General features: G+C 44.8%; 1 protein-coding gene across 6 annotated transcripts in view; it reads right to left on the reverse strand.

Annotated features, from left to right (window-relative positions):
- slc23a2 (solute carrier family 23 member 2) overlaps positions 1 to 14,099 on the reverse strand; it is a 68,353-nt gene that overhangs the window by 2,122 nt on the left and 52,132 nt on the right. For all 6 annotated transcript variants that reach the window (XM_048243994.1, XM_048243993.1, XM_048243997.1 and 3 more), the window contains 8 exons: positions 13,525 to 13,613; positions 12,208 to 12,275; positions 10,610 to 10,791; positions 8,144 to 8,264; positions 2,491 to 2,647; positions 2,155 to 2,302; positions 1,663 to 1,768; positions 70 to 337 (listed from right to left, as the gene is read on the reverse strand). In XM_048243994.1, the coding sequence (XP_048099951.1) occupies positions 70 to 337; positions 1,663 to 1,768; positions 2,155 to 2,302; positions 2,491 to 2,647; positions 8,144 to 8,264; positions 10,610 to 10,791; positions 12,208 to 12,275; positions 13,525 to 13,613 (1,139 nt within the window). The remainder of the gene's footprint in view (positions 1 to 69; positions 338 to 1,662; positions 1,769 to 2,154; positions 2,303 to 2,490; positions 2,648 to 8,143; positions 8,265 to 10,609; positions 10,792 to 12,207; positions 12,276 to 13,524; positions 13,614 to 14,099) is intronic.

Here is a 14,099-nt window from a genome sequence, read left to right on the forward strand (position 1 = left end):
CGTAATAAAGTGACCGCTAAAGAAACCCTGAGCGGAGTAGAGCAATGAGGTCAGAGGTCATGAGCGTACCGGTGACCAGGGGGTTGGTCTTGAGGTAGCTGGGCAGGACCAGGCCGAAGAAGATGGAGAATCCGAGGACGAAGAGGTTGCGTGAGGAGTTGAGGTCGACGAACTGCAGGTTGGAGAGACCGACGGCGGTGATCATGCCGAAGAGCGTGCAGAACAGCGCCCCCAGCACGGGGTCAGGCAGCGAGGCGAACAGCGCGCTGAACTTCCCCACCAGCCCCAGCAGGAGCATGATGGCCGCGCCGTACTGGATCACCCGCCGACTGCCCACCTAACACACACACACAGGAACACAAAAACACACACAGGAGAACACACACACACACACACACAGACATAAATACTAAATTGACACAAAATTGACAACTAAGCAGTAGCATCAAAGCTAACTGCCCTGACAATGACATGCTCAGGTGTCTACCTCTCACACATACACACACACACACTATGCCCACCAAACACTCCCCACATACACACACTATGCCCACCAAACACTCCCCACACACACTATGCCCACCAAACACTCCCCCACACACACATGCCCACCAAACACTCCCCCACACACACACTATGCCCACCAAACACTTCCTACATACACACACACACTATGCCCACCAAACACTGCCCACACACACACTATGCCCACCAAACACTCCCCCACACACACACACACACACACTATGCCCACCAAACACTCCCTACATACACACACACACACACACACACACTATGCCCACCAAACACTCCCTACATACACACATACACACACACACTATGCCCACCAAACACTGCCTACACACACACACACACTATGCCCACCAAACACTCTCCACACACACATACACTATGCCCACCAAACACTCCCCCACACACACACACTATGCCCACCAAACACTTCCCACATACAGACACTATGCCCACCAAACACTCCCCCCACACACTATGCCCACCAAACACTCCCCCACACACACTATGCCCACCAAACACTTCCCATATACACACACTATGCCCACCAAACACTTCCCATACACACACACACACACACACTATACCCACCAAACACTCACACACACACTATGCCCACCAAACACTCCCCACATACACACACACACACACACTATACCCACCAAACACTCACACACACACTATGGCCACCAAACACTCCCCACATACACACACACACACACACACACACTATGCCCACCAAACAATCCCCCCACACAAACACAAACACTATGCCCAAACACTCCCCCCACACACACAGACTATGCCCAATAATAGTGGGTCTTACACAAACTGTGACCGCTGGCTGAATTTAACATTCAAATCCGTGCCCACAACTTATTCAAATGCCACCTCATAACAACTGCCATGGAAAAAGCAGGGAACATTATGGTGTCATTACGTCAGCTAGGAGAAGGTGCATGCATGCGTCTGTGTGCGAGAGTTCTTCTCTCTCTCCTGACTCTCAGATGTCTTTCTGTCTTTTGTTCTCTTATTTAGTAAAAAAAAACACACACACACACACACACACACACACACACACACACACACACACACACACCCAGGGGGCGGCAGTGAGCCAGGTGGACCTACCTTAGTGATCCCCAGCACACCAATGTTGGGACTGGAGGACGTAGAACCATTCCCTGTGCCAAACACTCCGTCTAGGACACAAGCGACCCCTTCCATGAAGATCCCCCTAGACACACACACACACACACACACACACACACACAGTTTAAATCAGGCAAGAGAGAAAGAGAGAGAGAGAGAGAGAAAAGGAAAGAGAGAAGAGAGAGAGAGAGAGAGAGAGAGAGAGAGAAAAGGAGAAAGTTAGTGAGAGGTGAGAGAGGGAAGAGTAATCTTGTGAGAAAGAGTGCAAACAGCAGATAATAGTAGGGTCAGCTTATCTTTTCAGCCCCGAAATTAACTTCGAGAGTAACAGCAGGGGCCCATATTAGAGTAGTGAATGAGTGTGTGTGTGTGTGTGTGTGTGTGTGTGTGTGTGTGAGCGTGTGTGTGTTTGTTCAGGGCGTAGACATCTACAGAGAATTGGTGTGTGTGTGTGTGTGTGTGTGTGTGTACCTGTTGATGGCGTGTATAGGGGGAGGCGGGGCACAAGACAGCCTGGCACAGGCGTAGTAATCTCCAATGGACTCAATGATGCTCGACACCACGGCACTCATCATGCCAATAACCCCGGCAGCAGTTACCGTGGGCCAGCCCCACTGAACTGTAGGGGACAAACACACACACACACAGAAAGGTAATTTCTTTTTCGGAAAATCATACATAGGCAAAGCATTTTAAAACATCAGATGTTCTCTCCTACTTATCGAGCGCCAGTCCCACTTAACTACAACTATAGGACACAAACACACACACACACACACACACACACACACACACACACACACTTACAGGGGTAGGGTATTTTGAACCAGGGGGCGGCCGCGAGCACCCCGTGGCGAGCGTCTGTGCGGGCGTAGTAACCGTACTGGTCACTCTCGGGCGGGAACACGTCTGTGATGGTGAAGATGAAACACAGGAACCACGACACCAGGATGGCCATGATGATCTGAGAGAGAGAGAGAGAAAGAGAGAGATGGGGGGGTGGAGAGAGAGAGAGAGAGAGAGAGGAGTTAAGAGTTAGAGGTGTACTTCTTTCTATGCTGTGATAAGTATCTACCCCAAAGACACCAATACTTCGACATATTTATTACGACCAAGATGGCGGCGGGGACGCATCGCGACGCCCTGTGTCTCACTTTTGGACATCGGTTCCTGCACTCCCGACATCTTTATCAGCGTAATTCCAGAGATTGCTTAAATCAGTGAGACCTACAAAGTCCCGCCACGCCAACTGGGGGGAACTTTAGATGGATCAGAACACGTAAACAAAGAGGCTCTCGCAGAGGAGTTTGAGCCAGGCTAAAGCTAACTCCACATCGACTCGCTCTTCCAAGTCTTTTACTCACCAATGTTCACTCCCTGCCGAACAAAGTGGATGAACTGCGGCTGCAGATCACCACACACAGACTGATTATGAACTGCAATATCATGATTTTTACAGAAACTTGGCTTAACAACGAAACACCCAACAGCGCAATATCAAGCTAGCTGGACACTACATCCTACATGCAGATAGAACAGCTGTTGTCCCCCACCTTGGACACTCTGATCACCTGTCATTGTTTCTACTGCCCAAGTATTCAGCACTCATCAAACGTGTGAAACCAACAGTGAGGACAGTCCAAGTGTGGCCATAGGGAGCTGACTCGGCACTTTAGCAGCGTTTAGAAAACACTGACTGGAGAGTGTTCGCAACTCAGGTCACCCATTACCTCCACACGGACATTGACTCATACGCCTCCTCCGTTCTGGACTGCATCAACTCCAACATCAACAGTATCACCACCCTCAAACAGATTACCACTTTCCCTAATCAGAAGCCATGGATGAATAGTGAGGTCAGACTCCTGCTGAAGGCACGAGACATCGCATTCAGATCAGGTGATGCTCAAGCCTATAGCTCATCCAGGACTAACCTTAAAAGGGGCATCAAAAAGGCAAAGCACAAGCACAAGCTAAGGATCGAGGATCACTTCAAGAACAACTCTGACCCCCGACCCATGTGGCAAGGCATCCAGGCCATCACAGACTACAATATTACTAACTCATCCCCCTCCACCACCGACACCTCCTTGCCTGATGGTGGAGGGGGTGGAGTTTTGTAGCCTGTGATGGTCTGGATTCCTTGACACATGCGTCGGGGGTCAGACACCACCTTGCCTGATAGTGCCCGTGCCAAAACACTCTACAGCAGCGAGCCTTAAAGGAATTATCCCGAGTAAAATGCACCTTAGATCAATTTATACACCTATACACACATACACTTTTTTGATCGCGTGAGGGAAATTTGGTCTCTGCATTTAACCCAATCGGTGAATTAGTGAAACACAAACAGCACACAGTGAACACACAGTGAGGTGAAGCACACACTAATCGGCAGTGAGCTGCCTGCTACAGCGGCAGCTTCGGAGGGAACAGTGAGGGGTTAGGTGCCTTGCTCAAGGGCACTTTAGCCGCGGCCCACTGGTCGGGGCTCGAACCGGCAACCCTCCGGTTACAAGTCCAGAGTGCTAACCAGTGGGCCACGGCTGCCCTAATTTACGGATGATTGGGAGTACATACGTTGAGTTGACATCAAAGTCATGTCATTCGGATGTGTTTTGAGAAAGTTCGATTTTACCGTTTTTAGTCAAAACTCGTTAGCGTGGAAATGAGAAGGGCATATTATTTTGCTGCTACAAAACGCTATTTTTATACCTCTTCTACAGTTCCAAACAACATTACACTTACGTGGTTGTGAGTAGAGGGTCCCTAAAGCCAAACCGAAGTATCCCGAGGTCTTTATTTAAGTGGTCGGATAGAGAGTCCAGAATGAATTTCATCAAGCCAGTACCTTTCCGTAAATGTTGCCATCTTTGCTGCCATCTTTAGGGGAAAGTCCGTAGGAGTCGATTGCCAAGTGTGGAGTAACATGCTCTGGAAATTCACAATTTTGTCGCCGTTTAAAAAAAAAAAAAAAATAAATTGTCCAGTCCATACAACTTCATTTCAATTTCAAAAGAAATACTGGACTAAAAGTGCATTTTACTCCGGATAATTTCTTTAATGACTACCATCCAGTTGCACTCACTCCTTTAATCATGAAGTGCTTCGAGAGGCTAGTCCTGGCCCACCTCACCCTCACTGGACCCCTTCCAATTCACCTCAGTGTTTCCCATACATTGACTTATTTGTGGTGGCCCACCACAATATCAACATTGACCACCACACAATGAGATTCCTGGTTGTACTAAATTGTGCTTAAATCTGGTTAGAATCATAACCACACTGCACTAATTTGTTAAAAGCTGTTGCATTCAAGTTAATTCTGCAAACCTACCACCATAAATACAATTCAATTCTGTGGGAAACACTGTACCTACCGTCAGAACAGGAGCACAGAGGATGCCATCTCAAAGGCACTTCACTCCACTCTGTCCCACCTTGACAATAGCAACACCTATGTGAGAATGCTGTTCATTGACTTCAGATCAGCATTTAACACAATCATCCCCTCCAAACTGATCACCAAACTGTGCATCCATACCTCCCTCTGTTACTGGATTCTGGACTTCCTAAACAACAGACCGCAGTCTGTTAGGTTAGATAACCTCACTTCCTCAACCCTCATCCTGAACGCCGGCATACCACAGGGCTGTGTGCTGAGCCCTCTCCTTTACTCCCTCTTCACCTACAATCCCGATAAAGAAGGCTCACCAGCATCTCTTCTTTCTGAGAAGACTAAAGAAGGTCCGCCTGTCTCCTCAGATCCTGTCGAACTTCTACCGCTGTACCATCGAGAGCATCCTCACCAACTGTGTCACTGTATGGTATGGCAATTGCTCTGCCACCGACTGGAAAGCACTGCAGAGGGTGGTGAAAACTGCCCAATGAATCATCGGCTCCTCACTCCCCTCCATCAAGGCCATCATCAAAGACTGTTCTCACGCCAACCCACAGACTGTTTACCCCACTCCCCTCCAGGAGGTGTCAACCAAACAAGCCAACTGTAAACCATACCACTTCCTTAGCTGTATACTACTGTCTACACTGCACTATATATCTTATACTGTTTATACGGCACCAGCCTTTACTGTGTACATCACATTGCACTTTTCTTCTTTTGAGCACTTCTGGTTAGACACAAACTGCATTTCATTGTCTCTGTACTTGTACAATAACAATGACTATGACAATAAAGTTGTATCTAATCTAATTTAATCTAATCTAACATTTAGCAAAATAACCCCAAATTGCATCACACTGGATGAGCAGGGGAAACATGCTCTGATCTTGGGAGACGATCCCAACATCTTCCTACCCACCATATTCTCCAGCCAACAATGGGCGTCGCCATGACACCTCAGTATTCAGAAATCCGCTTTTCTATTTCCGTCCGAAGTTGAGCTGTATTGATTTTAATGTGGCGGTAGAGAGTGCTTGGCGTATCCTAAGCCATGTAAAAGCAATATTTTATATTTCTCTGTCAGTCATACATTATATAGAATATCCATATTGAGTGCAGAATTGTCAACATTTCAAAATAAGAATATGTTGAAGCATGTTCTAGCTGGCCTGCTGAGACTGCACTAAGTTACAATGTGAACAGAATGGATGGAAGATGAAAACTTTCAGAAGATTTCAGATTTCAAGAATAAGGTGGATTAGCAGCAAACTAGGTGTCCTCACTCCACAATGAGAGAAAGCATTCCTTAAATGCAATCCCCCTGTTACCCAACAACACAAAACCTCCAGCCTGTTACACCATCTCTCCATTTCATTCCATTCCATTCATCTCCAGCCTGTTACACCACCTCTCCCTTTCATTCTATTAATCTCCAGCCTGTTACACCACCTCTCCCTTTCATTCTATTCATCTCCAGCCTGTTACACCACCTCCAGCCTGTTACACCACCTCTCCCTTTAATTTCCATTCATCTCCAGCCTGTTACACCACCTCCAGCCTGTTACACCTCCTCTCCCTTTCATTCTATCCATGCCCATCTGGTCTGTCCACCTGTGTGTCTAATCTGACGTGAGGTTTTATGTTTTCTACATTCCTGTACTGTATGCTTTGGCAACACTTTTTATTTTCAAATGGTCATGGTAATAAAGCTCATTGAATTGAGAGATAAAGACCAAAAGAGGTAGAGGGAGAGAGAGGGGGGGAGAGATAGCTGACCCGATAATGATACACTCGCACATGCTTGTGTCTTCTGTGTCTGGAGGAATGTGTGTGTGTGTGATTTCTGTGCCTGGAGGAATGTATGTGTGTATATGTGTGTGTCTTCTGTGACTGGAGGAATGTATGTGTGTGTGTGTGTGTCTTCTGTGACTGGAGGAATGTATGTGTGTGTGTCTTCTGTGACTGGAGGAATGTATGTATGTATGTATGTGTATGTGTATGTGTGTGTGTGTGTGTGTGTGTGTGTGTGTGTGTGTGTGTGTGTGTGTGTGTGTGTGTGTGTGTGCACTGAGGACAACACCACAGACAGTGTGTGTTTAGTTGCGCTAGGACACTCTACAAATACAGCCTGTAAACCATGCAGATAATTAGCAGACTTAATGTCCCGAAGAGAGTGTTGTGCAACATGAAAGGTTATCAAACCCTCAAAAAAATTCCACAAAAAAATGCTTGGTATTTTCCTACCTACTTAATATTGCATCTTAAATAAGACGGTTCATGGTAGCTTCTATAATTAAATAGTTCCCTCACTCTCGACCTCAAGCTGGTGCGTGGAGAGGGCTCTGGCACATAACTAACACGCATCACCCAGGTAGGAGCTACACACTAGTGATGGTTAGCGGGAGATAGAGAGAAGATATTGTTGATGGTTAGCAGGGTTCCCCCTTCAGTGTAAAGTGCTTTGGGTTCTTTGATAAAGCGCTATAGAAATGCAAGATATTGTTGATGGTTAGAAGGGTTCCCCCTTCAGTGTAAAGGGCTTTGGGTTCTTTGATAAAGCGCTATAGAAATGCAAGATATTGTTGATGGTTAGAAGGGTTCCCCCTTCAGTGTAAAGGGCTTTGGGTTCTTTGATAAAGCGCTATAGAAATAAGATGTTGCTGTTGTTGATCTAATCTGCTCATGATGATCACTTATGATCAGAGAGTCTCTCTCCTTAAGTGAATGTGCTTGATGTGTGTGTGTTTGCCAGTGATATAATCCACCTGCCACCTGGACATAGATCTGCCTCTGTCTCTACACAGCACTGATCACATTTATATCAAATGGCCCCTTATTAGAGAGAGAGAGTCTTTGTGTCAATGTGTGAATAGCGGAGTCTGTCTGTCTGTCTGTCTGTCTGTCTGTCTGTCTGTCTGTCTGTCTGTCTGTCTGTCTGTCTGTCTGTCTGTCTGTCTGTCTGTCTGTCTGTCTGTCTGTCTGTCTGTCTGTCTGTCTGTCTGTCTGTCTGTCTGTCTGTCTGTCTGTGTACGTGTGCGAGCGCGTATAGGGACTTACTGGGAACATCTTGAAGAGCTGCAGCCGGTACGAGGTCCATCCCTTCTTGGCCTTGTAGATGGGGAGAGGCAGCTGGACATTACGGGCGTACTGGGAGAACAGCAGGACCAGGAAGATGGTCCTGAAGAGAGAGAGAGAGAAAGAGAGATGGAGGGAAAGAGATGGGGGGAGGAAGAGAGAGAGAGAGAGAGAGAGAGAGAGAGAAACACAGAGGGGCACAAAGGCCACACGTCAGGGCATCAAGGCCAAAGTTAACTATACAGTAGGCTACATAAAATGTTGCATTTAGCCTATTCACAGCAGTAGACCTGCATCACTGTATAAAACATTACAAAAACATAACATACATAGAACTGTAAATCATCTGATTTTAATATTTGCAGATATATAGGCCAGGGCTCCAAACCGGTTCAAGGAACGAAAACGAAAACCGAAAACGAACGGAATTAAGGAATTTTACAAGGAGCGGAAACGGAAACGAAAACAAAATGGTCTTCAACTGTTCCGGAACAGAAATGTTATTCTGAAATCCACAAAACCGGTTAATAATTTTTTTTTTTCGTTCTCTATATATTTTATAAAATTTCACAAAAGCATAAGTGTTCTACTCGTTTGATTGTAGGCGAACAGCCTAATAATTTGATTTCTGCAGAAAAATGAAATAATGAAAAAAAAAAAAAAAAAAAAAAAATTTGATAAATAAATGGACCTTTGGTCCAAATGTGTATATTTTGTCTTGCTGTTGTAATGTAACCTATCCGTCTGCCACTTAGGATCTTAGGCCAGCTCGTGAAGCGTAGGCTACTGAAACGGTTTGGAAATTGTTTGTAGCCTATGCGTAATAGCCTATTTTGCCTGTCCACTTTGTCGTTTTAAAGTCGGGATTTGAAATGTTTGCGCAATTATAGCCTATTCTATGTAGAAGAGTTAAACGGGAAATTTGAGATAGGCCTTGTCAGCAACAGACAGGTTCGTTTATAAACAGGGTTGGAATTATAAGCGCAAGCCTTTGAAGATCTCCATATGGATAAAACTTAGGCTACAACCAGGTAAGGAGTTTAGCACGTATCCAGAAATATTTTTAATAAGAAATTATTTATAGGCATAGGTTAGGCCTACAGTAAGTTTGTAGGCCATGGGATGGATAGCCCATCTGAATGTTTTTGGATGCCGCCTGTGATTTATTATTTTTGGGCATAGCTACGGTATAGGCTAAATCAAGGGGAAATAATGAGTACGTCTATTCTAAGGTAAAGTCCACAAAAGTAGACTTGATAGGCCCGCCAAACACTGCCGGAACTTTAAGAACGAACGATATTTTGCGTTCCGAACCGGTTCAGGACTGATATGTTGGTGGCGGAACGCATGCAAGAACGAAAACGTTAAACATAGGCCTACCTGAACCGTTCGGAACGGAACATTTGAAAAATAATTTCGTTTTAAAGCCCTGATATAGGCTATATTTAACATTTATTTTGTATTTGGCCTGTTATGAAATCATGTATTGAACAATTTAAGCACAGCTCAGCTTTAAGAAACTCAAATAGCCTACATGCATGCTTAGCATTTTGTGATCATAAGGCTACTTTCACTCTAGGCGATATTTGTAACATTTGTTTTGTATTTGGCCTGTGATGAAATCATGTATTGAACACTTTGTGAAACTTAAAGCCAAAGTTGGAGACATGCATGTAGAAATTTGGTACAAATTCAAAACCGGATTACTCTGGAATGGCTAACTGTACAGGGGAATGCGTTGCACCTTTGTGTTCGGCAAGGTCTGCTGTTTATTCTGATATGGTTTGTCATGTGTTGAGGGAAGAGTTCGTGAAGTATTCCACCGAGATGAATGGGTAAGGAGGTGGGCGCAGAACTGTTTGATTAAATGAAAGTTACTTTTCACGCGAACCATTTACCACAGCAACTAGTGGCCAACATTGTTTAAAAGCTGAGAAAAAAACTCTACTTCGTGAGTAGTTCAATAAAGAAGAAAGGGTGAATTTTCTTGCTGTGCGCGGTCACTTTCTCCACTGCTGTGAATGCTTAAAGATTATTTTGACAGCCCATCTAGCTAAATAAAATTCGCTATTAGTCGGATGCAAAGCAGAATATTGAAAGAAGGGGGCACCAAGGCCAGTGGCCTGTGAACCTCCAATTTTCAAAGGGGCATCAGGGCCAACGCAAGGGGCAATGACAGCCATGGCGGCTGTGAAATTCCAACCCTGCTTACAGCGTGGCAATACCCCAATGTTTACCACACACAAACACACACACACACGCAAGCACACACAAGCACACACACTTACAGCATGGCGATACCCCAGTGTTTGCCACACACACACACACACTTACAGCATGGCGATACCCCAGTGTTTGCCACACACAAACACACGCAAGCACACACAAACACACACTTACAGCATGGCGATGCCCCAGTGTTTGCCACACACACACACACACACTTACAGCATGGCGATGCCCCAGTGTTTTCCTGCGCGCTCGCCGGCTGCCTGGAAGCCGGACAGTCCAATGAGGGCCACGGTGGGGGTGATGGTCAGGGGCCCAATGTATTTCAGCAACAACCCTGGCAGACCCAGCGCCCCAATACACACCTCGATCAACGAGGAGAAGATGATCGCCCCCTGGATCTGTGCAGAGAGAGAGGGAGAGAGGGATGGAGAGAGAGACGGAGAGAGGGATGGAGAGAGAGAGGGAGAGAGAGAGGGAGAGAGAGAGAGAGAGAGAGAGCATAAAATCAGAATAAATGGACTGAAAGAAATACTAAATGAAAATCAAGAATCATTAAAGGGAGAGAGAGAGGGAGAAAGAGGGAGAGGGAGAAAGAGAGAGAAAGTGAGAGAGAGAGAGAGAGAGAGAGAGAGAGAGAGAGAGAGGAGAGAGAGAGAGAGAGAGATAGGAGAAAAAGAGGGAGAGAGAGGTAAACCAAAAGAGAGAGGAGAGAGAGAGAGGGAGAAAGAGAGAGAGTTGCTCCATAACGTCTGCCGTCCTCTAACTCTACAGACTCAGAGAGACTCACTCCAATACCTGATCAGGGATGAGACAAACTCCTCTTCTATTTGATCACGTCTTCCCTCAGAGGGAAACTCTCTCATCTTCCCTTCCAACCAACACACACTCATTCGCCCAGCCACTCTCTGATCCTTTCTTCCAGAGACCCTTCTGCCATCTCTCCTCTCCTTCATCCCCCTATTATTTATTCCTTTCTTTCTTCCTCTTTTTCCTTAACTGTCCTCCCTTCTGATCAGTTCTTCTCTTACTCTCCTCTTCTCCCTTCTCTTGTAGGCACATTCTGCTGAGTCACCATCACCAAGTAACTCTGAGTCTCACCACCAGTGACAGAGCCACTGCGACGTGTATATGTGTGTATGTGTGTGTGTGTGTGTGTGTGTGTGTGTGTGTGTGTGTGTGTGTGTGTGTGTATAGACATCTCTCTAAATGGGCACACCCTCAGCAGAAAACACAGGGACAGATCGAGCCTAAAGCGCTGAGTCTGTGTGTGTGTGTGTGTGTGTGTGTGTGTGTGTGTGTGTGTGTGTGTGTGTGTGCGTTTCTCTGAATGGACACTGGGTGGGCTGTATCCAGTCCAGACCTGTCTAAGTGGGAGAAACTCTGATAGCATCTGCAGTGTGGGCTTATGGACTCACAAGAGCCTATCAGACAAACATGTGAGGTCATTGTTTTACAAACATTGCACCCACTCACGCACGTCACACACACACACCGCACGTCACACACCAAAAGCAGTTGTGGCCCCGACAGCTCCACGGAACTCTGTAGGGAACTCTTCAACCCTCATTCCAAGGGCTACTCAGAGCTAAACGAATTTAGCCTCATTTAGGCTAACGACTTTTAAATCATTTTGCTAATTGAATACTAAACATGGTGGCGACGCGGCCACACACACCACACAAAGGCTTTAGTTCATACTCCTAATACATCACTCACTGCTCATCACTTCCATTAGGGCCCATCAAATCATCTTCTTCCTGCACACACACACGCACGCGCAAACACACACACACACACACACACACACACCGTACCTCTCGTATTCGTGGATGCCAGATGTGTTCTGTATGAAGCAGTTCGGTACTGTTGGAGCTCTGAATATCTGTAGTGACACACAAACAAGTGTAAATAAGAACATAGGGTGTACACACAAGCACACACAAACACACACACATTGCACCTTACACAAGCACACACATACACACACACACACACAAACACACATTGCACCTTACACAAGCACACACAAACACACCTTACACAAGCACACACACACACACATTGCACCTTACACAAGCACACACAAACACACCTTACACAAGCACACACACACACACACACTAGGGCTGGGATAAGCGATTATTTTTTAAACGATTAATCTAGCGATTATTTTTTCGATGCATCGATTAATCTAATGATTCATTTTTTCAGTCCGATTCGATTTCGATTCGATTATCTCCCCATTAATTCACTAATCGCTAATACATGATACACTTATACATGTTTATTTACACATGTGAAAGAAAAAAAACATGAATTCTTTAACATTGCAATATATGTTTATTGCTCTTAAGATTCCAAAATAAAAGACTATATTAATAATAGACTAAGTGCAAAGTAATGCATTCTTAGTCAGAGGTAGCATTCAATAAAGTTCAGTAGTGTAGGCCTATATCTAATTGAGTGCCTGTCATTTTAAGACGTTCGTGTGGGAATCCTTGCAATTAACATTAACACAGTTAAAAGGCTGCTTATGTGTGGATGCAATTCATAATGTAGTTAGTTCAAATAACGGTTCGTACTTCTCCTTTGGACAAGCACTTTTGAGTCTTGGAAAACACTTTTCCATTTACATCGGGATTTTGCAAACATTCAGAGTCAATAAAATGAGCCCTGCATGAGTAACGAATAAGCAGCTGCAAGTAAGCATGCTAAACTTGACACCCAAACAGTATTCTAACGTTAGCTTTGAGATACTGCTTGATTGCATACTGTAACTTAACTTAGTACATTGAGGAGACTAAACTATGTTGTGATCTTACTTAATTTAGTCTCCTCAATGTACTATGTTGTGATCTTACTTAGTTTAGTCTCCTCAATCCTGCATGAGTAACGAATAAGCAGCTGCAAGTAAGCACTTGAGACCCAAACAGTATTCTAACGTTAGCTTTGAGATACTGCTTGATTGCATACTGTAACTTAACTTAGTTTAGTCTCCTCAATGTACTATGTTGTGATAAGACCTTAGCAGAGAAATCAAAGAACATGACATAACATGCATGTGTGTGTGTCTGTGTGCGTGTGTGTGCCTGTGTGTGTGTGGGTGGAAGAGAGGCAGTTTTGAGTATCACCTGTATTATTGCATTTCCATTTCTCCAGGGACAGAATGGCTCTAGCTGGGGCTAAGAAGGCAAACGCACTGGCCTGGAAAAGAGGCAGACTGCAACACACAAACACAAAAAAATGTCAGGTGGCGCAACCAAAAGTTTCTTTTAAAAAAAGCCAACACTTAGGTTAGTATACCTGAGAGTGTCTACAGTGCTTAACACATTATTATTTTGTAGTTGACCTTTGTATTAAAAGTAACTTATGAATGCTTTATTGTAGAGGGCTAATAGAACAATTAGGTACAGCACATTTCAACCATTTCTTCACTTTAATCTACTATTACTTGGTTTAAATAAGTATTTTACCTGGTTGCACCACCTGCCACTTTTGCTACTAATTATACCCGCATCTTCTTGGACACCTATATAACCTTAGACTTTGCTAGCAAGTTCATCCATTCAATTTTCCAATACAATAAAGAGTTTTATTAAAATAACTTTTTCTTAGTTTTACATTGGTTTTACCACAAACTATGAAGACAAAGAGCTTTTTTTTAAATCAATATTTGAGAGAAATTTTACGTTTTACTCATCAGTTG

Source organism: Alosa alosa, chromosome 5 (genome assembly GCF_017589495.1).
Source record: "Alosa alosa isolate M-15738 ecotype Scorff River chromosome 5, AALO_Geno_1.1, whole genome shotgun sequence".
Lineage (NCBI taxonomy): Eukaryota > Metazoa > Chordata > Actinopteri > Clupeiformes > Clupeidae > Alosa > Alosa alosa.